Source organism: Misgurnus anguillicaudatus, chromosome 3 (genome assembly GCF_027580225.2).
Source record: "Misgurnus anguillicaudatus chromosome 3, ASM2758022v2, whole genome shotgun sequence".
Classification (NCBI taxonomy): domain Eukaryota; kingdom Metazoa; phylum Chordata; class Actinopteri; order Cypriniformes; family Cobitidae; genus Misgurnus; species Misgurnus anguillicaudatus.
Window position 1 is genome coordinate 2,545,445 of NC_073339.2, and position 24,974 is coordinate 2,570,418.

The 24,974-nt window shown below is 37.7% G+C and overlaps 2 protein-coding genes across 2 annotated transcripts; one reads left to right on the forward strand and one right to left on the reverse strand.

Moving 5' to 3' along the window:
• Window positions 1-1,868: 1,868 nt before the first annotated feature.
• On the forward strand, window positions 1,869-4,856 carry LOC141354208 (B-cell receptor CD22-like). The gene is made up of 5 exons (XM_073860017.1): window positions 1,869-1,911; window positions 1,988-2,008; window positions 2,329-2,592; window positions 4,409-4,496; window positions 4,739-4,856. Exons 1-5 carry the CDS (start codon window positions 1,869-1,871, stop codon window positions 4,854-4,856), a joined length of 534 nt encoding a protein of 177 aa, XP_073716118.1.
• A 2,699-nt stretch (window positions 4,857-7,555) lies between these two features.
• LOC129441504 (NACHT, LRR and PYD domains-containing protein 3-like) lies at window positions 7,556-20,199 on the reverse strand. The gene is made up of 7 exons (XM_073866368.1): window positions 19,932-20,199; window positions 18,076-19,846; window positions 14,138-14,311; window positions 11,573-11,749; window positions 11,314-11,490; window positions 8,595-8,641; window positions 7,556-8,114 (listed from the first exon to the last, which is right to left on the reverse strand). The coding sequence occupies exons 1-7, from the start codon at window positions 20,197-20,199 to the stop codon at window positions 7,585-7,587; spliced, it is 3,144 nt and encodes a 1,047-aa protein (XP_073722469.1). The 3' UTR covers window positions 7,556-7,584.
• Between the last annotated feature and the right edge of the window lie 4,775 nt (window positions 20,200-24,974).

Sequence of the window (24,974 nt, forward strand, 5' to 3'; positions counted from 1 at the left end):
TTTCAAGATAATTTTGCGAAAATGAATATACATATAGCTTTTATGAGCACATATTTATTGACTGGTTTGCAGAGCCGTTTAATATAAACAAGTAAAAAGGAAAAAAGTGATGACAATGAGAAACCAATTACAGCAGATACAACTGTAACCTGAAAGCTGTATATATTTATTTATTTATATTTTTTGCTAGTGAATGTTAAATAGTTGCGGAATGATTTCTTCTCTTCATCTGATCTTCCTGTTCATAATTCAGGGTGGGTTATGATTTTGTTACATCACTTCACTTTAAATCAACTTGAATTGTTTTGTTCATTTATATTATATGTGCAGCATGTATCATTGAAAAAGTTTCTCCTGTGTCGTCTGTCACATTTGCTAATTTCTGCTTTCCTTCAACACTCCAGCCACAACCGCAAGAAAAACTTGCACATTTTCAGACAAAATCTTCACAGTTTTATCAGAATTTGCATTTGGAGAAATTGCTGCTTATTGTTTGTTTCAGGTGTTTATAGTGCTGATGATAAGTGTAGTGTGAATTACAGCTCTTCATCCATCTGTGCACTAAAGGGTTCAACAGTGATAATAAACTGCACTTATAAATACCCTACTGCACATCAGATTACGAATGTGTTTTGGACCAACACGTATGTTAAAGCAGATCATGAAGAGTTTCCAGATCTGTTTAATGACTCTAAATACAGTCAGAGGATTCAGTATCTGGGAGATAAACATCACGACTGCACCATGAGACTGACTGATGTGAGACAGACAGATTCACATGAATACTATTTCAGATTCATCACTGATAAAGACAAATGGCTTGGAAGACCTGGGGCCTCATTTATCATGCGTGCGTACGAACAGAAGTGTGCGTAAAGTGTGCGTAGGAACAGTTTTACGCAAAGTGTGGAATTTATCAAATTTCACCTATACGTAGAAATGTGTGTAAATATACGCACACCTCTGAGTATGCGTACGCAGAGCATCTAGTGGTAGAATAGCAATATTAAACAGGACCCTGTTCCAGTGAGTAAAGAAGTGTCTATTTTTTATCCACAAGCAGGTGTTAAAAATTATTAATGTCAGTATGGTAACAGCAAATAAGTATAATGATTTATTTGTGATCTGTATCTGTATCTGTGAAAGCTCTACATGTGATTTGTATAAATGAAGTCTCCGAAAAATGCTTGACACAGTGCAATGGCTTATCTTGCGTTATTGGAAGACTTGGCAAATAATCCATTCCGCCGGTAGCGCGTTTTCAAAGATCGCGCCAATGATGCTGGTTATATATGCTGCTGTCCAAGGTGGAAAGTTGTCTGTCCTCCTCCAGTTGCACTCGTTTCACGTCGGTGTGCTGTGACGCGTTTTTTTGCTGATAATTTAATGTCAACCCACTTTTTATTTCTGGAAGTGTTCTCCTCATATTCAACGGAATTAAACTCACTGGTAACATGTTCCCATGCAGATTTGTTTTCTTTTGTTAGTCATCCTCCCGCACTAAGTAAACCAAACAGGATGTGTTATTAGGATTTAACCTCATCCACCAGTAACTCAATTTCTGTGTCTGTAAAATTCCTCTTTTTCGCTCTCTTTGTCATTATTGCGATGAGGGAAAAAGCAAAACCACGTGACATATAACGGGAGGTGTTGTCACCATATATGGTTCATTGGAGGCGTTTCGGAATGCAAATGACTATGAACGGGCACGAGCATGGTGCTTAAGAACAAGTGGGATTTATCATCAAGGATTACTTACTGATGTGCGTACGAACCCCGTCCGCACGTTTGATAAATTCCGATTTTTTTGTACTTAGGCACATTCTAAATTTCATTCGTAGGTACAAAAATAGAACATTTTCTACGCAATGTTGATAAATGAGGCCCCTGGAGTGTCTCTTAATATCACAGGTAAGTGAATTACTCATGATGATGATAATGTGTGTTGAATGACATGTAGATATCTGTATCTGTGTTGTGTTGTCAGATCTTCAGGTGGAGATTTCAGGTGAGAGAGTGACAGAGAGACATTCAGTGACTCTTACATGAAAAAGCAGATGCAGTCTGACTGACAGATCAACATTCATCTGGTTTAAAAACACACAGTCATTAAGTGAGAGAACAGACAGAAACAATCAACTCATCCTGCAGTCAGTAAGAAGAGAGGATGCAGGCAACTATAGCTGTGCTGTACAGGGACACAAACTTACATCACCTCATCAATATCTTAATGTCATCTGTAAGTTCATATTTAATTCTTAAAAGCCCTGTTACTACGCATTAAGGTCAGATCCTGCAGGACCATATACGTTAATGTTATTTCATTAGATGCTCCAGATAAACCTATAATCTCCATCAAACCTTCTGGTGAAATAATGGAGGGTGATTCAGTGAATCTGACCTGCAGCAGTGAATCAAATCCACCTGTTCACAACTACAGCTGGTTTAAGGTGAATGAAACATCATCTGTTGGATCTGGACAGACGTATAGCATCAGTAACTTTAACTCCGGTCACATTGGATGGTTTTACTGTGAGGCTCAGAATGAAGTTGGATCTCAGAGATCTGCTGCTGTATCACTCAATGGCAATGGTATGAAACTGCTTCAATTTAAAAATACTAAAGATAAATTAATCTTTGACATTAGCACAGAAAAACGCATCTTAAAGGGGTCCTATTATGAGATTTTTTTTAAAGATGTAAAATAAATATTTGGTGTCCCCAGAGTGTGAAGTTTTAGTTCAAAATACTTTTCAAAATTAATTAAATCGTGTTAAAATGTTAAAAATGCATAATTTCTCCGTGTGTCCTTTAAAATGCAAATGAGCTGATGAAGTGCAAACACTGATCACAATGATGGTGATTTGTTGTAATAGAAACTCAATTGTGCTGTGAGTTATTTTCTCTCTCTCTTTTTCTCTGCACTAAATGGCAGTGCTGTGGTTGAATAATGCAGATAAAGCGGCGGCATTATTGTAATTCGCCTTGCTGCCTACCTCACAAAACAGTCAAAATCTGAAGGACCTAACTTTTCACATGCTTGCAGAAAATGGTTTACCAAAACAAAGTTACTTGTTTTTTCTTTTTCACGTTTTCTAGGTTGATAGAAGCCCTGGGGAGCCAAATATAGCACTTAAACATGGAAAGAGTCCGATTTCACGCTATGACCCATTTAAAGGGGCCATGGCATGAACATGTTAGCATTGCCACTTTGTAGGTGTAAGCAAAAAATAGGTTATTGAAATTTGGTTCTCCTTATGATGTTATAAGGAGATCTTATTATAATAATACCACCCCTTAATCTGCACTATCCAACCACAGCACTGCCATTTAGTACAGAGAGAAAGAGAGAAAAAAATAATTGACAGCACAATTGAGTTTGAATTCCATCAAACCACCATCATTGTGATCAGTGTTTTCACTTCATCATCATTTGCATTTTAAAGGACACGCCCAAAAACAACAATTTTTTGCTCACATGCTAAAATTTTCATGCCATGGCCCCTTTAAAACATGCTCCTGAACACCACTTAAAGGGGTCATATCGTGAAAATGTTAGCATTGCCACTTTGTAGGTGTGAGCAAAAATAGGTAATTGAAATTTGGCTTTCATTATGATGTCATAAGGAGATCTTATTATAATAATACCACCCCTTAATCTGCACTATCCAACCACTGCACTGCCATTTAGTGCAGAGAGAAAGAGAGAGAAAAGAAGGACTTGACAGCACAATTGAGTTTGAATTACAACAAACCACCATCATTGTGATCAGTGTTTGCACTTCATCCGCTCATTTGCATTTTAAAAAACACACCCAAAACGACACATTTTTGCTCAAACCTACAAAGTGGCAATGCTAACATTTTCATGCCATGGCCCCTTTAAAACATGCTCCTGAACACCACTTAATGAACTCCTAAATACAAGGGAGTGTCTCTGTCACACTTTTAAAGGGGTCATGTCGTGAAAATGTTAGCATTGCCACTTTGTAGGTTTGAGCAAAAATGTGTCGTTTTGGGTGTGTCTTTTAAAATGCAAATGAGCTGATGAAGTGCAAACACTGATCACAATGATGGTGGTTTGATGCAATTCAAACTCAATTGTGCTGTGAATTATTTTTTCTCTCTTTCTTTCTCTTTGCACTAAATGGCAGTGCTGTGGTTGGATAGTGTACATTAAGGGGGCGGTATTATTCTAATAAGACATCATAAGGAAAGCCAAATTTCAATGACCTATTTTTGCTCACACCTGCAAAGTGGCAATGCTAATTTTTTCACGCCATGGCTCGTTTAACTCCAATTTTTTTATCTCCAGAAGTTAGCCGTGTACAGGTTAAAACTATATGAGAAGATTAATTATTATTTATGAAGGGCTATACAATAACATCTTGTCACTTTCATGTTTTAGTAGCACAAAACTCAGTCCTGTATGTGGTTGTTGGAGTCTCAGTTGGATGTGGAGGTTTCATTTTCATTCTCATCATTGTGTTTGTGTGGTGAGTTTATTTCGACTGTAAAAAAACATTAACAAATCCTACTGAGAGTCTCCTTGTCTTACTTAGAGCCTATTAAAATCTCACGGTTGGTCACAATCTCTTCATTTTTGCAGAAAACAAAAGCACTTTGATTTAAACAAAAGCTACATTTGCATGTGATCTTATGTACAGACCGACTTGATTCACTCTGTACCAATGTTTTATTACATTTTTTTCTGAGCTCTTATTATTCTTTATTACAGGAAGTGCAAACACAGAGCTGATGACATCAGTCAAAGTCAGGTAAATTCAAACAATAGAATCCTTCACAGTAGAAATAAAACTGCTCAAACCGTTGATTTGGGTATTTTTAAAAAGTAAGAAGCTTGATTTACAAACAAGTTAATTATCTTTAAATATTTTATTTGTATTTGTTAACATTAGTTAAACAGTGAACAATACTTCTAATCTTAGTTCATGTAAATATATTACTATAAAATCAAGGGTTGTAGCTTAACATTAGTTAAAGCAGTGGTTCTAAAACTTTTTCATCGTGCGGCCCCCTTTGTGTACAGTGCATTCCTTCGCGGCCCCCCCAAAAGAAAATTTATGACAAAAACAGTTCTAAAACTTCATATTTTAATTAAACAAAACATTAAATTATACAAAGTAGTGCTGCCTTATTTTTTCAGGTTTAACAGAATTCATGATATTTTAATGTATTTTATAAATTGTCATAAAACTGGGGCCCCCCTGGCACCATCTCTCGGCCCCCCTGGGGGCCCCGGACCCCAGTTTGAGAACCACTGAGTTAAAGCACCATGAAGTAACATGAATAACTGTATTGACATTAAACTAACATTAACAAAAATAAATACATGCTAAAAACAATATTGTTCCATTGTTTGGTTATGCTAATACATTTACTAATGTTTATTAATGCAACCTTGTTGTAAACGGTGGTATTATTCCAGGTTGTAGTTTAATATTTTGTTTTGTCTAATTATTGGATAATATGTATTCCACCATATTAAAGAAACAAAAGAAAGCCTCATCATCTGAACCTGAAGATACAGAGATTCAGTACGGAACTGTCAAATTCATCAAAAAACCGAAGGACTCAGAAGAGACTGAAAATGAAAAGATTTCTACTGAGAGGTGAAAAAATACAAAACATCTTTAAAATAATAAAACATATTCAGATTTAAAAGTGCACACTTAAAAACCACCCTTTCAAATGTACTGTATTCTTTAACGTCTTCTGCATTTAATGTACTTATGTGCTTATTTATATCGCATCCCTAATGTATTTGTTCGACAGATCTGCAGTTGATGTGATGGAGGATCAGTCTGTGATTTACAGTGCTGTCAATTGATCAATTCACGATCTTTGTACCTGAAAAAAACGTGTTGGTTTAGTTTACAGCTTAAATTTGTTTATTAAATAATCTTTTAGCAAAAATAAGTTTGTAGCTCTCCATAACATTTGCTTTGTGCATGTTCATATATATACAGCATATATTTAAATTTATTTTTTTGGCACTTTTTATTCAGTTTTTGTGAATTTTAGCAGTAACTATCTAAGGATCTTGATGTCATGTCTAATTTTGAAACTGCCATGTCTGTATTGTAGCTCTATGTTCACGGTCATTTTAGGCCTAGTGCACATGCAAAAGGGTATTTTTTAAAGGGGCCATGGCATGAAAATGCCAGCATTGCCACTTTGTAGGTGTGAGCAAAAATAGGTAATTGAAATTTGGCTTTCCTTATGATGTCATAAGGAGATGTTATTATAATAATACTGCCCCCTTAATCTGCACTATCCAACCACAGCACTGCCGTTTAGTGCAGGTAGAAAGAGAGAAAGAATAATTCCTCACACCTACAAAGTGGCAATGCTAACATTTTCATGCCATGGGCCCTTTAAAGGGGTCATAGCGTGAAAATTTTACTTTTTCCATGTTTAAGTGCTATAATTGGGTCCCCAGTGCTTCTATCAACCTAGAAAATGTGATAAAGATCAACCCAGTAACTTAATTTGAGTAAGCCATTTTCTGCAAGCATGTGAAAAAAATAGGTCGTTCAGATTTCGCTTGTTTTGTGAGGTAGGTAGCAAGGCGAATTACAATAATACCGCCCCCTTTATCTGCACTATCCAACCACAGCACTGTGGCAATGCTGTCTCAGTGCAGAGACAAAGAGGGAGAAAAGAAGGACTTGACAGCATAATTGAGTTATAATTACAACAAATCACCATCATTGTGATCAGTGTTTGTATTTCATCCGCTCATTTGCATTTTAAAGAACACACCCACTTTTGCTCAGGAATACAAATTTGCGATTTTAACATGCTATAATTAATTATCTGTGGTGTATTTTGAGCTAAAACTTCACATACACACTCTGGGGAGAGCAAAAATTTATTTAAAAATATCTCATAATATGACCCCTTTAAAGAGAGTTTATAACTCCTTTGTTAAAAAAACTGCATTCACAAACATGCAAAAACCCGATATAAAGCGCTGTCAAGAGCATGCCAAACCAACAGATGGGGATCAGGGTTCTGAATTAAAGAGGCCATGGCATGAAAATCTATAGTGCTATAATTGAGTTCCTAGTGCTTCTATCAACCTAGAAAATGTGAAAAAAATCAACCCTGTAACTTAGTTTTGGTAAACCATTATCTCCAAGCACGTGAAAAATAAGGGTCATTGAAATGTGGCTCTCCTTATGAGTTTCTATTGCAACAAACCACCATCATTGTGATCAGTGTTTGCATTTCATCAGCTCATTTGCATTTTAAAGGACAAACCCAAAACAGCAAATTTTTGCTCGCACCTACAAAGTGTCAATTTTAACATATATAATAAGTTATCTATATGGTATTTTGAGCTACAACTTCACATGTGTACTCTGAGAGACTGAGAGTTTGAAGTAAAGTAAAAGTGACGCGATTGTCAAGGTTTCCAGTCGCGAAATGTGACTTCTGCATTTAAACCTCGGACCGGCAACCTTCGGGTTACAAGGATCATTTTCCAACCACAAGGCCATGCCACGCAACGGAGAGTGTGTTTTATTACTCAGATGAGCAATGAAGTGTGTTTAATATTTAAACCATTATTACAAAGGAGTTGACATAATAAACCCCAAATCCAGCATATAGTGGTTCCTTGAATGTTGTGTTGAATGTGTGTAAGTGTGTGAGTGTTTGTGTATCAGAGACGCTGTAGAAGGACAGAGTGCCGGCCGACCAGTCCAGATAAACTCCTACTCTCTTAAAGTGAGATGAAGGAGTATATATAATTGTAGAATTATTATTGTGACGGGCAGTGAAACCCCATTCATTGCACTCCAGACTCCATGATTTATCATTGAATCCAAACACAGTGTCATCCATCCATCCTCTCCTGCTGATGCTTTTATATGCCACTGATATAACAGTGCCTGAGCTCAATTTAAATGTCCAGAAATGGTGTTCAGTCAGACTCTCTTTACACAAAACCTGACAGCATTTATTAAATCTGTCTGGATGATCAGGATACGGCTGAATTTCAATCACATATGTCATCTTTCTGTTGTCCTCAGACCGTTTGAGATGAGCGTTTGCTGTGTTTTCATCCAGTGTGAGATCACAAGCATCTGAAAACAAAAACATTATGAACTCAAGACATTCATAAGATGACAAAACAAAAACAACCACTAAAGGATCCACACTACAGGATTTTCGGCTTGATTTTACTCAAAATGTGGTCCTTGATCGGTGCCGATGTAAATTAACAAAATATATTGCTGGCAACCCAGCTGCCAGTACTTTACTGTTACTTAACAGTACAATTTTTTACAGTGCATGGGGCCAGTAGAGCGGAGATGAAGAAACATCTTGTGGAAGTAAAGACAACACAAAATCGACACAAATAATTGTGAAAGCATATTATTTCCAGATAGCAAGCATCCAAACATTGTTAAAACTCTTGAGAAAATATAAATTTGTCCAGAAATGTGTCGGCTGCAACCAGATTTCATAATTGATCAGTTTTTTTACAATCATATAGCGTGAGCCCGGATTAAATTGAATCTGTGTGCATGCACGCGTGCATTCGTAAGTGTGTGTAGACTTACACTTGCGTGGTCCAGCTTTAATTCTGAACTCTCCAGCATGATCCACACTACACACACACAAAAATAAAACACATAAACATGTTGTCACATTCTGTTCCTCTGACACACAACTAAAACATTTAAGTAAATGTAAAAACACAATCTGCATTTGAAGTCATTGTAAACCGGAAGTCGTGATCCACTTCTGTGATGTGACGTATTTCTGAGTGAAACAGAAAATCATGTGAGGGAAATAGTGGGCATGGCTTGTGTTTACCTCTGTGATTTAATTGGATATAGACCAGTAGGCCTTTCATTCAGAAATGGAACTGCCAGCAGACTGACAGTTGGAGGGGGCGGAGTTAATGGATTCTTCCGCCCAAGCCATCTTAGGCTACGTTTACATGTGGGCGGGAATTTTCATAAACGTACATTTCAACCTCTCCGGTTTCAAAAACAACTTCGTGCACACATGTCAGTTTTCAGAAAAGTGTTCATTTACACGTACCCGTGTATATATGCCGTCAAGAGCATGCCAAACCTCTAGGTGGCGTGTAACGAGAAGCTCAAGCCCACATAAGCCAATCAGAATCCCGAAAATAGCAACAACAGCAATGAATCACTACAGGTGTGTTCGACATCGGCTGTGGCTGGATGTAACCGATCGGCGAGATTAGCCGCGAGCAGGCGGGGAGGAGCTGAAAACGGAGACGTGAAGTCGGACGCGCTGTGCTTCCCGTAGTTTGCAGCATTTACGTCAGGCATGGCTGATCACGTGCCGTTTGCTTGCTTTATCACAATAAACATGATTTGTAAGATGTAAACTACATAAAAAGTGAATTATACTGTTTTGAATGTCCGTGTATGAGCATGAGTGGAACTGAAGAGGCTTACAGCATCCTTTTTTTACAGGAATAAAGTTTAACATAAGCATATATTATTTAAATACCAATGTAGTGGGGTCTACGTTTTTTCATTTCTATTTCCATTTTATTTTGATGAAGATGACACAATATAACATCGCGACTACATGAAAAGAGCTTTAACTGTTATAAAAATACAGATTTGTGAGCATTTGTGGAACTAAGGGCGTAAAAATACACACGAAACACACGTGATTGTTGTCATGTGGTGAATCCGACCAGTCGTGAAACAGCTGTGTCGTCATTACAGCCCGTGCAGCTCCTCTTCGGGAACTGCGCTGGCTAACTCAGGCGGCTGATCTCGAATCGCTCTCGCGGTACTTAAAAACCATATGACACAGTCACGTGCCTGCAGCGCCAGCTTAAGTCGGACAAAAGTACTAACCAAAATGCACTGCTTCAAGTCAGCCGCCGATCGGTCTGCGCAGCGCCGCATGAAGTCGAACACACCTTACATCTTCCTTTTTTGAACAAGGTCACACTTTTCACGTAGGTGCGAGCTCTGGCGCATACTGTGACGTTGCCTGCTGCTTGATTTTTTTCCCAAACCAGTTCAGATAGGAATTTTACTTAAACATGATCTCAGGGGCAGAAAGAAATTTGATTGGTTCACAAAACTGACCAATAAAAGTCCTCAACCGGAGCCTTCAAGGCAGCTTCTGCAGTGAAGCAGTTCGAGCTCACCGTTGGTCAGGTGAGTAGCGCAGATGGTTAGATAGGAATGTGACTGTTTTGAATTAAGCTCTAAATGTTTCGAGCGTTTAAGTTACGTGTTTCTGCGTTTTCACGTGTCTGTGACATGACTTTCTTTTTCGTGACAGTTTCACGTATTGGTTACTTAATTTTATTCCCTTTTTAAAACCATTGTCGCTTGGGATTGGGGTTAAATTTGTGGTTTTTGTCTTAACCTTTTGAGCTGAATTCAAAACCAGTCAAATTCCTATCTAACCATCTGCGCTACTCACCTGACCAACGGTGAGCTCGAATTTCATCATGTTTAAGTAAAACTCCTATCTGAATTGGTTTGGAAAAAAAATCACGCTTGGCTGCCTAAACACACGTTTGAGGCGAATTCTCAGTTTGTGTGTAAACGAAGGCGCAAACGAAGGGAAATATCTCCGTACCATGTACGTGTAAACGAGGCCTAAGAGCGCACTCACACTATCCAAACCGTGACCCAGCACAATTATCCTCCCACTCCCCCAGAAGCACACACTCACACTGCACTTTTATCGATCCAGGCCCGGTTGCGCTTTTATCATTAGGATGCGATTCTTTTGAACAAAGCAGGAAATAACGCGCTCTCTTAACACTGGAACCCACTGTATGTTAAGTCTTTGTTTTTTTTATTTGGAGTGGTTTGGTGTGGTTCATCATAACCCTTAGTTGGTCTATTTCGTGGGCAGTTTAGACATTCACCTAACACTGCTGCGTGGATCAGAAGGTTTTTACAAAGGCAGATGAAGGCGGGTGGTCGCACAATTGACATTTCTCATTTTGAACCGTGCTCGAGTCCACCTCTGCAAGCCTGCAGGGCCCATTAACCAAATGCGTTCTTCTTTAAATATATACCTAAACATGCAATATATCAAATGAAAGAACAGACCCTCTGCTTTCAGACAAAAAAGTTTCATCCCTTTATTTGTTCTCTTTTTATCACCTCATAATTGACGAGATAACTTGTCAATGGCGGAGAAAGAGTTCAACTCTGTGTGTCTCTTTCTTTCTCACTCCCTCATTCAGACACACACGCACACACACACGCACGCACGCACGCACACACACATTATTAGTGTGTATTAGTGTTGAGTTCATACTTGAGTTTTTCCAGTATACATTTGGGATCATCAAGTCTTTGAGAGAGCATCTGAACTCCTGAGTGTTGTGGGTGATTGTAGCTCAGATCCAGCTCTCTCAGGTGTGATGATGGGTTTGAACTCAGAGCTGAAGCCAAATAACAACAACCTTCATCTGTCACCATACAACCTGATAATCTACAGAGAGATCACACATCAACATCAGTCAGTTCATCCTCTTTAGTTATAAATCAGTAAATCAGTATCTAGAGATAAATACCTCAGTGTGTGTAGTTTACAGTCTGGACTCTTGAGAGCATCAGAGATGAGCTTCACTCCTGAATCTTGCAAGTCATTGTTACTCAGGTCCAGATCTCTCAAGTGACACCACGATGATTGTAGACAAGACGACAAACTTTCACAACACTCACCACCAGTCAGATTACAGCTGTACAATCTAAAGATAACCAAACAAAATGATCATCAAGTAAAAATGATACTAATAAAAACAAGTTGCATTTGTTCCAAAGAACACCTATGGTAGCCACTTTGCACTATTTACTGTATTCGCACATGAAGAATTTTACTGAAAATGATTGACCTCAGTGTGTGTAGTTTACAGTCTGGACTCTTGAGAGCATCAGAGATGAGCTTCACTCCTGAATCCTGCAGATCATTGTTACTCAGATCCAGATCAGTCACAGGCGAGTTTAAGGACTGTAGAGCTGAAGACAACCATTCACAACACTTACCAGTTAGGTTGCAGCCTTTTAATCTAAAGAGAATAATAAAAGACTAAGTATTATATACATATATCCCAGTAACTATTTCAGACATTGTACACATAATATACACATACATAACTACAATTCTTTCCCTCCATCCAGTTGGACTTTAAAGGGGTCATATCGTGAAAATGTTAGCATTGCCACTTTGTGGTTTAGATGTTGATGTTTGTTTCATTTTAAGTCACCCTTATTGTGATTAGTGTTTGTTTTAGTTGGGCTCTTGACACTTGACTTTTTGCTTGCTAGTTTTTTCCTGGTTGTGTTAACTTTGTGTTAATGCACCACATTTGTTATGAACATGCCGAGTTAATAGTGTATTTCTGTGGTTGTTGGTACATAATGATAAAGATCATCACCTAATTCATTTACTAATCAAAAGTTTATTTTCTGCCAATAATGTATATTAGATCCAGCTCTTTCACAGCAGTTTGTCATTAAGGAGTTTTAGAAACTTTGGACAAAAAATATCTGCTGTATAAATGGGATGCCCAAACAACAAGAATCAGACTATGAATCTCAACCATGGTGACAAATAAAATTGTTAAAAAAATCCTTATTTATCCATGCTGCAGTGCATGCTGGGCGTCCTGAATGAGGTTTGTAATTTGTTAATACCCAGCATGCATTGCAGCATGAAGTTTTTCATTTAATTGTCACCATGATTGAGATTCATAGTCTTATTCTTGATGTTTGTGCATCCCAGTTATACAGCGGATATTTTTTGTCCAAAGTTTCTAAAACTCCTTAATGACTAACTGCTGTGAAAGTGCTGGATCTCATTTACACTGTTGACAGAAAATAAACTTTTGATTAGTAAATTAATTAGGTGATGATCTTTACCATTATGTACCAACAACCGCAGAATTACACTATTAACTCGGCATGTTCATAACAAATGTGGTGCATTAACACAAAGTTAACACAACCAGGAAAAAACTAGCAAGCAAAAAGTCAAGTGTCAAGAGCCCAACTAAAACAAACACTAATCACAATAAGGGTGACTTAAAATGAAACAAACATCAACATCTAAACCTAGTAAGTGAATTGAGTTTTCTAGAGCAATATATTTACTGAACATTCAGAAATAATGTTTTATAAAATAATAAAATGCAATGTTTCTTTATCATTTACATAACAGTCAAACAAGTCAATATAATAAACAGTTGTTGTTTTAAACATTGTGTGAACATTAAAACATGACATTGTCATAACGTTTAAAAATGGTAAAATGTAACATTACTCTAACGTTCAGACAACAGAAACGTTCCTAGAACTTAAAAAAAACTGGACACTTTTAACGTTGGCAGAATGTTTTTGGGAACATTCGGGAACTTTCAGGGAACGTTCTTAGAACTTTTTATTTCTAGCTGGGTTACTTGAATGGTGTGTTCTATTGTCTTTGACATGATGACAAATGGGTAAGAGAATTAGACCTCCTTGTCACGTCATATTTATACTCCAGGGAAACAGGAAGTCATGAATTACTAATTAAAACTTTCTAGATACCCTGACCAACTTTAGCAACTACAGAAAAATATATTTAAAACTTTTTTATTATTATTTTTCATAGGAATTGTTAGGGGTGTCAATAATTGTGGAACGCATGATTTCAAGTTTTTTTTGTCTTTTTATGCATTTGGGTTCTATGTTGTTTAAATAAAAAGGAGAATTTTTAGAAGTCCACGACCACATATAAACAGGTGTGCCAACAATTGTGGAGGGCACTGTATATAAAATCCAATTGAAAGTCTTACTTAAGTATGTGTAATGTGCAGTTGTGACTCTTGAGAGCATCAGAGATCAGCTTCACTCCTGAATCCTGCAGGTCATTGTTACTCAGGTCCAGATCTATCAGTGGTGAGTTTAAGGATTGAAGAGCCGAAGCCAAACTTTTACAACAGTCACCAGTCAGATTACATTCAGATAATCTAAACAGCACAAACAAAATTATACAAAGGTAGTTTATAGAACACAGTTGTTGCAAAGAGGAGATAGAGTATGAAAGACATACAATTTTTTATCACCTGAATTTTTTATTTTTAGTAAAATGTACTGACCTCAGTCTGTGTAGTTTACAGTCTTGACTCTTGAGAGCATCAGAGATGAGCTCTACTCCAAAATCCTGCAAGTCATTGTTATTCAGATCCAGATCTCTCAGGACACACGATGATGATTGTAGACATGAAGATAAACTTTTACAACACTCTCCAGTAAGATTACAGCTGGACAATCTAAAGATAACCAAACACAATTATCCAAAAGTTAATAGTCCCGAATACTAGCTATTGCAGCTGGGCGTTTCGGGTGAAAACAACCAGACCTCCCCAGTTAAATTTTTTTATTTTAATGACATTTTTCTGGAAAAAAAGTAAAACTAAAATGATGATGAAAACAAAAAAAATTAAAGCAATGAATGAATATTTATTGAATAATCACTGCTTTGTAAAGGGGGGTTCAAAATATTAATTGCGAGAACTGGTAAATCCATACACCAGTTGATCCATATAACAGATGAGGAGGGGCAATTTGGCATCATGTTTTTGGACTGTGGGAGGAAACTGGAGTGAACAATGACTTTAACATTTTTTACTGACCTCAGTGTGTGTAGTTTACAGTCTGGGCTCTTAAGAGCATCAGAGATGAGCTTCACTCCTGAATCCTGCAGATCATTGTTACTCACGTCCAGATCTCTTACAGGCGAGTTTGAGGATTGTAGAGCTGAACACAAATTTTTACAACACGCAGCAGTCAGTTTACAACTGGATAACCTAAGTAGAAAAAAATAAATAAAAATTAACTCAAACATAAACACTAGTTGTAAAGAACTAACAAATGTTTATTTTGTGTAGCACACAAAATTCAAATAACTACAAAACTAGATACAACACCTATGAATTAGTGCAAAGTTTTTAGGTCAGCAAATTTATGTCATGTAATTAGCAAGACTATGGGAAAAGTTTTTTGGTGGATCTGCTATTTTTCTTCTTCTTTTATGCTAAGTTTGCGAATGATCTGTAAATTAAATTACTCAGTCCTGCCCTCTGATGGCTTGGTAGAGTTAAAAAGAATTATAAAAATTTGAGAGTTAAAATTTCAGAATTAAACATTTCTGAGTTCAATTCAATACCTAAAGTGTAAAATGAACATGTTTAAAGTAAATTGTTGTTCAGAGATGGACTTAATTGACAGGGTTAATCATGCCAATTTTAACCCAACTCATTAGAGATCTAATTACACTTGGCCAATGCATTTCTGTTTCCATGTATCATGCAGATTGAACGGTAAGTAAAACTAAATTATTTACACTTATTTTTAAAGTGGTCATATTATGAGATTTTTTTAAGATGTAAAATAAGTTTTTGGTGTCCCCAGAATGCGAATGTAAAGTATTAGCTTAAAGGGGACATATTATGAAACTTTTTCCATGTTTAAGTGTTCACAGTGCTTCTTTCAACCTAGAAAATGTGAAAAAGATCAACCCAGTAACTTAGTTTTGGTTAAAGGGGACATATTATGAGATTTTTTTTAAGATGAAAACTAAGGGTGTTTTCACATATACACTGTTTAGGTCGGCTCAAATGACGTGTCGCTCCGAGTACGGTGCGTTTGGGTCAGTGTGAACACAACAGCCGCACTCGGGTGCGCACTAAACGGCCGCTCCGAGACCGCTCTAAACAGGTGGTCTCGGCGCGGCTGTCGCCGAACTCTGGGGCGACCCACCTGTGGTGTGAACACTGCCGGACCTCGGACCGAACCAAATACAGGAAGTTCTCCACATGTTTGAGCCACTGGGCTTCCGTTGTGACGTGAGCCGGGTGTTATATTGTGGGTTAACAACAAACAAGCCAATCTGGTCCGTTGCAGAGAGATTCGCTGTCTCCTTTACGTTTGAGCTGATGATTTTATAAATGCATAGCTGTCCTCCACACACAAATAGTGACATTACGGGCTTTTAGCAAACGGCTCCGTGAGAAAGGCTTTAATAGAACAGCTACGCAATTTCGCGTTAAAGCAAAGAAACTTCGCAAAGACGTGCATCGTTTATCTCCACATCTTGCTAGCTGCGCTCTCCCTGTCAGGCTGGTTGTCATGGAAACGTGGGGGTGGTCATGAGACGGTAAGAGCTGTCAGAGACCAATGACAGCGCTGACCGTTGTCACATGGCATACGGTGCGGCATTTCGAGTAAAGTAAAAAATATATATATGTGAACACGGACCGCACTAACTGAAAAATGATACAATGTATTTTGGTGCGCTCCGAGGCCGCACCACGGTGCGCACCAACATATGTGAAAACAACCTAAGTCTAAAATAGGTCTGAGCAAAAGTGTGCCGTTTTGGGTGTGTCATTTAAAATGCAAATGAGCAGATGAGCAGATTGAAGTGCAAACACTGATCACAATGATGGTGGTTTGTTGTAATTGAAACTCAATTGTGCTGTGAAATATTTTATCTCTCTCTTTCTCTCCATACTAAATGGTTGTGCTGTGGTTGGATAGTGCAGATAAAGGGGGCGGTATTACCTTATTCTGACATCACAATAAGGGCCAAATTACAATGACCTATTTTTCACATGCTTGCAGAAAATGGTTTACCAAAACTAAGTTATTAAGTTGATCTTTTTAACATTTTCTAGGTTGATAGAAGCACTGGGGACACAATTATAGCACTTAAACATGGAAAAAGTCAGATTTTCATAATATGTCCCCTTTAAGGTAAACCATTCTCTGCAATCATGTGAAAAATAGGTTATTGAGAGAGAGAAAATAATTCACAGCACAATTGAGTTTTAATTGCAACAAACCACCATCATTGTGATCAGTGTTTGCACTTCATCTGCTCATTTGCATTTTAAACAACACACCCAAAACGGCACACTTTTGCTCAGACCTAGATTTAGATTTAGTTTACATCTTAAAAAAATCTCATAATATATCCCCTTTAAAATACACCACAGAAAATTTATTTTAGCATGTTAAAATTGTCACTTTGAAGGCCTGAGCGAAAGTGTGCCGTTTTTGGGTGTGTCCTTTAACTCTTTCACCGGCATTGACGAGATATCTCGTCAATTAAGAGAAAACGCTTCCCCGCCAATGACGAGATTTTCCATCTTTCCGCAATACCGCTATTATCCACCAGGTGGCTTTATCCACAACTTTTTAAACCTGGAAGTATTACCCTATGGCAAGCGGCTGCATGTCCGTGTCTGTTTTAAAGATCGCTTTGAATGGGATCTCTATGAAAAGTCCGTCACAAAAATGGAATTATCTCTGCTTTTTGCTCAAAATGTGGTGTTTTTGCAGAAACCTACCCATATTCAAAAGCTGTTTACAAAAGAACCACTTAAGGTAGGATGAAACGATTTTTTTGTTTGAAAGCAGAGGGTCTGTTCTTTCATTTGATATATTGTATGTTAATATATTTAAAGAAGAACATTTTCTGGAAGGCATTAAACTTTGGTGAAAATCATGAAAAACGCTGGCGCTGGCTGGCAACTTTTTTAAAAAACGCTGGCGGTGAAAGAGCTGATAAAATGTTGTTGCAATTAAAACAACTGGGCTGTCAATTATTTTCTCTGTCTTTCTCTCTGCACTAAATGGCAGTGCTGTGGTTGGATAGTGCAAATTTTGGGGCGGTATTATTGTTTTTGGCCTTGCTACCTACATCACAAAACAGGCGTAATCTGAACGACCTCATTTTTCACATGCTTGCACAGAATTGCTTACCAAAACTAAGTTACTAGGTTGACCTTTTTCACATTTTCTAGGTTGATAGAAGCACTGGGGACCCAATTATAGCACTTAGAAGTCAGACTTTCACGCTATGACCCCTTTAAAAAGTTTTTTGATGAATTGATTAACCAATTAATTTAGGTTAATTGATTAAGATTAATTGGTTAATTAAATCATTAATTAATTAATAAAGTTCAAGTTTGTAAAGTACAAGTTTGTGTCATTGTTAATATAGATAAATAAATTAAAAGATGACTCTTACAGAGCTTTTCTGGTGTTTTTGATCACTGGCAGAAATTGAATAAGAGCTTCATCAGATCTTTTGTATTTATACATCTCAAACATCTCTTGAGTCTCTTCTGACATCAGCAGCACAAACACCAGAGCAGACCACTGAGTGGAAGAGAGATGATGTTCTGCAAGATCTCCTTTATTCAGATACTTCTGTATTTCTGTGATCAGTGAATCATCTTTCAGTTCATTTAAACAGTAGAAGAGATTGATGCTCTTTTCTGCTGATTCTGCTATTGCAATTTTCTTTTTAATATAATCAGCAGTGTCTCTCAGATTTTCTGTTTTAATCTTGAGTGTGGGCAGACGTTCTGTGAGCTCATTCTGATTGGATTCCAACGAGAGACCCATGAGGAACCGGAGGAGAAGATCAAGATGTCCATTTTCACTCTGAAGAGCATTTTCAATTACAATCTTATGAAGAGGAAATAATGTATTTTTGTTTGAAAAACTTAATTTTCTCTTTAGTGATTTTCTCCAAGAGAGATGAAATGGATTTTTATTTTTGTCTTTGTAAATGATGATCACATAGAGTGCAGCGAGGAATTCTTGAACGCTGAGATGTACAAAGCTGTAGACATTTCTCCTAGAAACTGGCTTTTCTGATTGAAAAATCTGAGTGCATAACCCAAAGTCATCCAAACCTTCCCTGACATCCAGCCCATATTTCTTAAGATCTTCTTCATAAAAAATCAAGTGTCCTTTTTGAAGCTGTTTAAAGGCCAGTTTACCGAGCTTCAGAACAACATCTTTAAAAGAATTAGGAAGACCAGGACTGTATCTTCTTGCCATCTGTCGCATCTGAGAGATTAAGAAGTATATGTACATCCGTGTGAGGGTTGTGGGAATTTTGTCATGATCCTCTTGATCCAGCAGAGGCTGAAGAACGCTGAGAGAGATCCAGCAGAAGACAGGAATTTGACACATGATGTAAAGACTCCTGGATTTTTTCATGTGTGAGATGATTTTCTCTGCCACATCAGGGTTGCTGTTTTTGGTGAAGTATTTTTCTTTCTGCTCATCGTTAAATCCTCTGACCTCTGTCACCTGGTCAATGTAATATCGCGGGATCTTACTGGCTGCTGCTGGTCTGGAGGTGATCCAGATGAGAGAAGAAGAAAGCAGATTTCTCTTGATCAGGTTTGCAACTATGACACACACTTTTGATTGTTCATGAACATCTGTCAATCTCTCGTTATCCTCAAAGTTCAGAAGGAATCGAGACTCATCCAGGCCATCAAAGATGAACATGACCTTACCATCCTCTTCAGGTACTGATGGGAGTTGATTAACACAGCTAAAGTGTTTGTGAATCAGTTCCATTAGACTGCAGTCCTCTTGAATTAAATTCAGCTGATGGAAGGGAAAAGGAAAAATAAAGTTAATTTCCTGATTTTCCTTTCCTTCAGCCCAGTCAAGGATGAATTTCTTGACCGAGACAGTTTTTCCCACACCAGCGATGCCCATCGTCAGCACTTTTCTGTTTCGTCGAACACCCTCGTCGACTTTAAAGATGTCATTGCATTTGATTGGCAAGTCCTCAGCAGCTCTTCGGTTGAGATTTAATTTATTCTGTCTCACTTCATTCTCCACTATGAAGAGATCAGTGGAAATATCGTTTAGGTATTTCTGATGGCTATTCTGTGAATAACCATCCAGTATCCGCTCATATTTCTGTTTCAAGAAGATCTTCAATCTGTTGCTGAGCTCAGTGTAATAACCATCAGCGGCTTTACTGTCAACTGTAACTGCAACTAAGAGAAAGAAAAACACACTAAGTGACTTTATAACACTTCAATTTTCCTCCATATGAGCATGAGATGAAACTCTTTGATTTACCTTCCTTGTATTTGTTCTCTAAACGTTCAGCCAGATAATTTTGGTTCATCTTCTTCAGTATGTTCAGTGTGATCTTCACTGCTCCTTCTGGTCTGTAACATTTCTCCATCTTATCTACAGTATCTAAGACATCTGCATTCTCCAATTCAGCAGCTAAAAAGCCATCACGTTTCTGTAGGTGCCACTTATACTCTTTCAGTTGAGCTTTTATCAGCCCTTTTAGTGAGTCTACAAGGAGCTCTGAAACAAACGCCATCATCCAGCACTGACCCACTTCTGCAGGACAAAAAAATGAACATAAAGATAGTTTCTGGTGCTCAGATAATCAAAGAATTATCTGCATGTCTGCATGTCTCAGAGACATCACAACTTGGCGTATGCCAGTAATTGATCAGTAACTTATGATAGCAAACACACAGAAAAGGAAAGAAAAACCACCTGTCTACAAAAAATGCAAAACCCAGTTACATAAAAACATGTTTCCATAGACTATTCAGATAAAACAGTGAGATTGTATTTTTTAAAGGGGTCATATGATGAAAATGTTAGCATTGCCACTTTGTAGGTTTGAGCAAAAATGTGTCGTTTTGGGTGTGTTTTTTAAAATGCAAATGAGCGGATGAAGTGCAAACACTGATCACAATGATGGTGGTTTATTGTAATTGAAACTCTATTGTGCTGTCAAGTCCAAAAATGTGTCATTTTGGGCGTGTTTTTTAAAATGCAAATGAGCGGATAAAGTGCAAACACTGATCACAATGATGGTGGTTTGTTGTAATTCAAACTCAATTGTGCTGTCAAGTCCTTCTTTTCTCTCTCTTTCAGAGTTCAGATTAAGGAGGCGGTATTATTCTAATAAGATATCCTTATGACATCATAATGAAAGCCAAATTTCAATGACCTGTTTTTGCTCACACCTACAAAGTGGCAATGCTAACATTTTCATCATATGACCCCTTTAAACTCTGGAATGTATAGGTTATACAGATAATACACATGCGTCAGTCAGTGCTGATAACACAGGAATTTACAGACAGAATGACAATGTCTGTGTTATAGAGGTCAATCAGATATTTCTGTTTTAATGACTCTACATCACCAACCACTGTGTCGCAACTTAGTACCAGGCCATAGACAAGTTGAAACATTATGGCTGCGTCCGAAAATTCAAGGCAGTAACTCGTTGGCTCACTGCCTCATGAGGAAATGACTTCGGAGGCATGAAGGCAGCTCAGAAAAAGACTTTCGGACACACTTCAAAGGCATCGTGTTTGAAATATAAACCGAGAGCGCCTTTGTGATAACAAATCACATATTTGAAAACTACAATACTAATTTCTCACTAGAAATGCAATAAAAAGGTGTAAAAAGTGAAAATCTACCTTTATTTACACTAAATTTGTGCTCCAGTCGCTTCCTTGGCCGCCATTTTATTTTTTCGAACTCGACCAGGCTTGACCAATCACATTCTTATTGTACGTATCTTAGGAGACAGGAAGTAAACCTAACATTGAATTCGGACATGTCTTGATGCCTTCCTGTCTTAGAAAGCCGCCTCAGAAGGCAGCAATTTAGAGTTTTCGGACATAGCCTATGCTTGCCCTGCAAGTACGCCTACGATGGCCCTTTATGGGCTAGTTTAAGGGCCCAGCGCAGGTTTGCTCATTGGCAAAACGTTGGCCCTTTAGCGCTGGCCCTGCGCAGGTAGACCTCACTTAGCCCCCAGGAAGTCCTCATACAGAAAAATCCCCAGAGTTAAATGACACTGCAGGATGTCCCATCTTACAGAGTGTTAAAAAGTAACAATGAAGCAGAATTAAAAGCTCTGTTATCCTCTTTCTCAACATCTCTGTCTGAAACCTAAAATTGCATTTTACATCTTACTTGTAGAGTCATTTTCTTAACTTATGTTTAGATGTTGGCTGTTTCATTTAAAGTCACCATTATTGTGATCAGTGGTTGTTTTAATTGGACTTTGACTCTTGACCATTGGCTTATTAGTGTTTTTTAACTGCTATATCTAAGTGTGTTTAAAACACATGTTACAGCAAAGAAAAGGCAATTGTAATTACATAAACATTGTCAAACATAATCATTTAATGAACAGATTTATTAATATAGTTTTCCCCCTCATCAGAAGCATCATTTTCTGTTAATAATGAAATTCTACAGTGTAAGGTCCAGAACTCTCATAGCAGTTTATCATTCTGAAGGATTTTAATAGTGTGCACATAAACATTAGCCACTGCATAATGTAGATGCACAGACATCAAGAATCAGAGTATGAATCTCAACAATGGTGACAAAGAAAATGGTAAAAAAGGTCATTATTTATTCATGCCGCAGTGCATTCTGGGAGTTCTGGATGAAATTTGTAATTTGTTGATACCAAGCATGCATTAAAGCATGAAGCTTTTCATTTTATTGTCACCATCATTGTGATTCATACTCTGATTCTTGATATTTGTGTGTCTACATTGTAGGGCAGTTAATTTTAAGATTAAGAGCGTTTCAGCCAATCACAGCACTGGTGCTAGATATTGAGCCTTCCACCAGCTTCTGGCAGTTTGAGCTCACCGTTGGTCAGGTGAGTAGCGCAGATATGGTAAGATAGGAATGTGACTGTATTTGAGTTCAGCTCGAAATGTTTTGAGTGTTTAAGGGATGTGTTACTGCGTTTTCACATGTCCATAGCACAGTTTTTTTCGTGCTAGTTTCATGTATTGGTTGCGCAATTGTTTTTCCTATTTTTTTACCATTGTTCCTTGGGGCTTAGATTTGTGGCTTTCGTCTAATTTTTAGAATGTTTTCATGCGAGGATAAAGTTGCATTTGGCATAAATGCGGATGTCATTTTAAGCATTGGTTTATATGTTTATTTAACAGAATAACCCAGGAGTTGGGGTTAAGGTGAGGATGTCATTTTATGTAACAGAAAGTTGTTCTAACCCCAAACACAAGCAACAATGGCAAGCAATTAGGAAAAAGAATTTAGCAACCATTACGTGAAACCGCCACAGAAAAACTCGTGCCATAGACACGCGACAACGCAGAAACACATCACTTAAAGGCGGAGTCCACGATGTTTGAAAAACGCTTTGGAAAATTAGACGGGCCGTCTACCAAAACACACTTATAGCCAATCAAATCAAATAAAATGCCGGATTGCGTATGTGTGGGGCGGGTCTATCAACAGAAGGTCCAGATTCTATTGGGGTAGGGGCGTGTTTGTTTAGGTGATTTCAAATATCAACATTGGCTTTCAAACATCATGGACTCCGCCTTTAAACGCTCGAAACATTTCGAGCTGGATTCAAACACAGTCACATTCCTATCTTAGCATGTATGCGCTACTCACCTGACCAACGGTGAGCTCATACTGCCAGAAGCTGGCGGAAGGCTCAATATCTAGCACCAGTGCTGTGATTGGCTGAAACGCTCGGGGCACAGGGAGTGCCTTCCAGGCAGCGTTGCCTTGAAGGCTTCGTTGAGGGCTTAAAACACCAACGAGTCAGGAGGTCAGCTCCTGCTGAAAAACTGCTAATTAAATCCAGGTGATTGGAACAAAATACTGGAGAGGACTTTTGCTCCTGGCACATGGATTTGACACCTCTGGTTTTAGCAGACGTACAGACTTTTGCTTGTCTGATTGCTGCAGGTTTTTGTAAATATAAGCCATTCTTGCTGCTCGAAATTGGGTTTAAACATTGACAAGTGCTCTTTTATATATCTATGACATTAAATAGGCATTGTTTAAAGGCGGAGATCTGAAACTGCTCAGCTGCGCACAAGTTCAAGATCATTTGCAATTTATAGATTTCACATTTGAAAGAAAGGGGTACGCGCGTTTTCTGTGCGTATGTTCAGTTTATGATCGCACGTACACATTTTTAATAAACGATCGTAAGATCAAATGTAGAATGGTTTCTATGCATCATTTTATAAAGGTATGTTTGTAAAAATTACTTAAATGTCGTAAAACAACTGAAAAAGTCCTACAATAGTCATGGATTAATCTTGACAAAATTGGCGAAATTTTCTCAAAGGTTAATTTACGTGTGAAAATACTGGCATACCAGTTTTACAGGTTTTTTTGCACACATTTTACTTTCACTTTTAAATTAGTGTCAATCTGGGGATCAGCAGTTGCTTGAATGGTTTCTTTATTCTTACTAAAAAAATAATAGTTTTATTAACAAAATGAATATGTTGTTTTTTATTAGGAAATGGGCAAACTTTGAAATTCACTTATACACAAATATTGACTCGCAATATTTATTTCTTTGCCAGGCACTGACCCAATTTCTGCTTGTGCGATTTAATATTATTGTCTGTTTTTACTTTTAAATAATAGAAATCATTTACTTTTCAAATGATAGAAAAGAGCTTCATGAAATGAACAATATAAAAATCATAATGTATGTGCCCTGAAGTGTGCACATTGACTATCAAAGGCAATGTTTTAGCAAAGCAAAACTTGAGAAATTCTATTTAATTTTTCATATGTATTTGATCATGCATAATAATGAAGAAACTACAAGTAAGTCATTGAAATAAACGTGACATTTTAAAGTAGAAAGACAAAATAATATTTGTTTGTAAAACATACTTAGATAATGCTTACTTTATTTACAATTACATTCTTTTACAGAGCAGTAACTTTTTTTGGTAAATCATTCTCTGCAAGCATGTGAAATATTACGTTGTTCAAGTTTCGTCTGTTTTGTGACGTAGGCTCAAAATACCATTTTGAGAGGGGATAGTTTCCATCCTAGACCTTTAGTTAAGAGTTTGCCTATTAGTCAGTTTAAACGTGTGTGTAGAGTGTGCAGCACAGTAGAGCCCTGCACGGGCCAAAAATTCCAGCCCTAACCCGGCCCTGGCCCGAAGTGTTCAAGCCCTACCCGATCCAAGCCCGACAATGCCTGCAATTTTTCAGCCCGAACCCGACCTGACCCGAGACCAATATCAATCACTTTTAAGCTCTATCTGACGCGCGCGCTCTTTGATGCGCACTCTCTCTCTCTCTCGG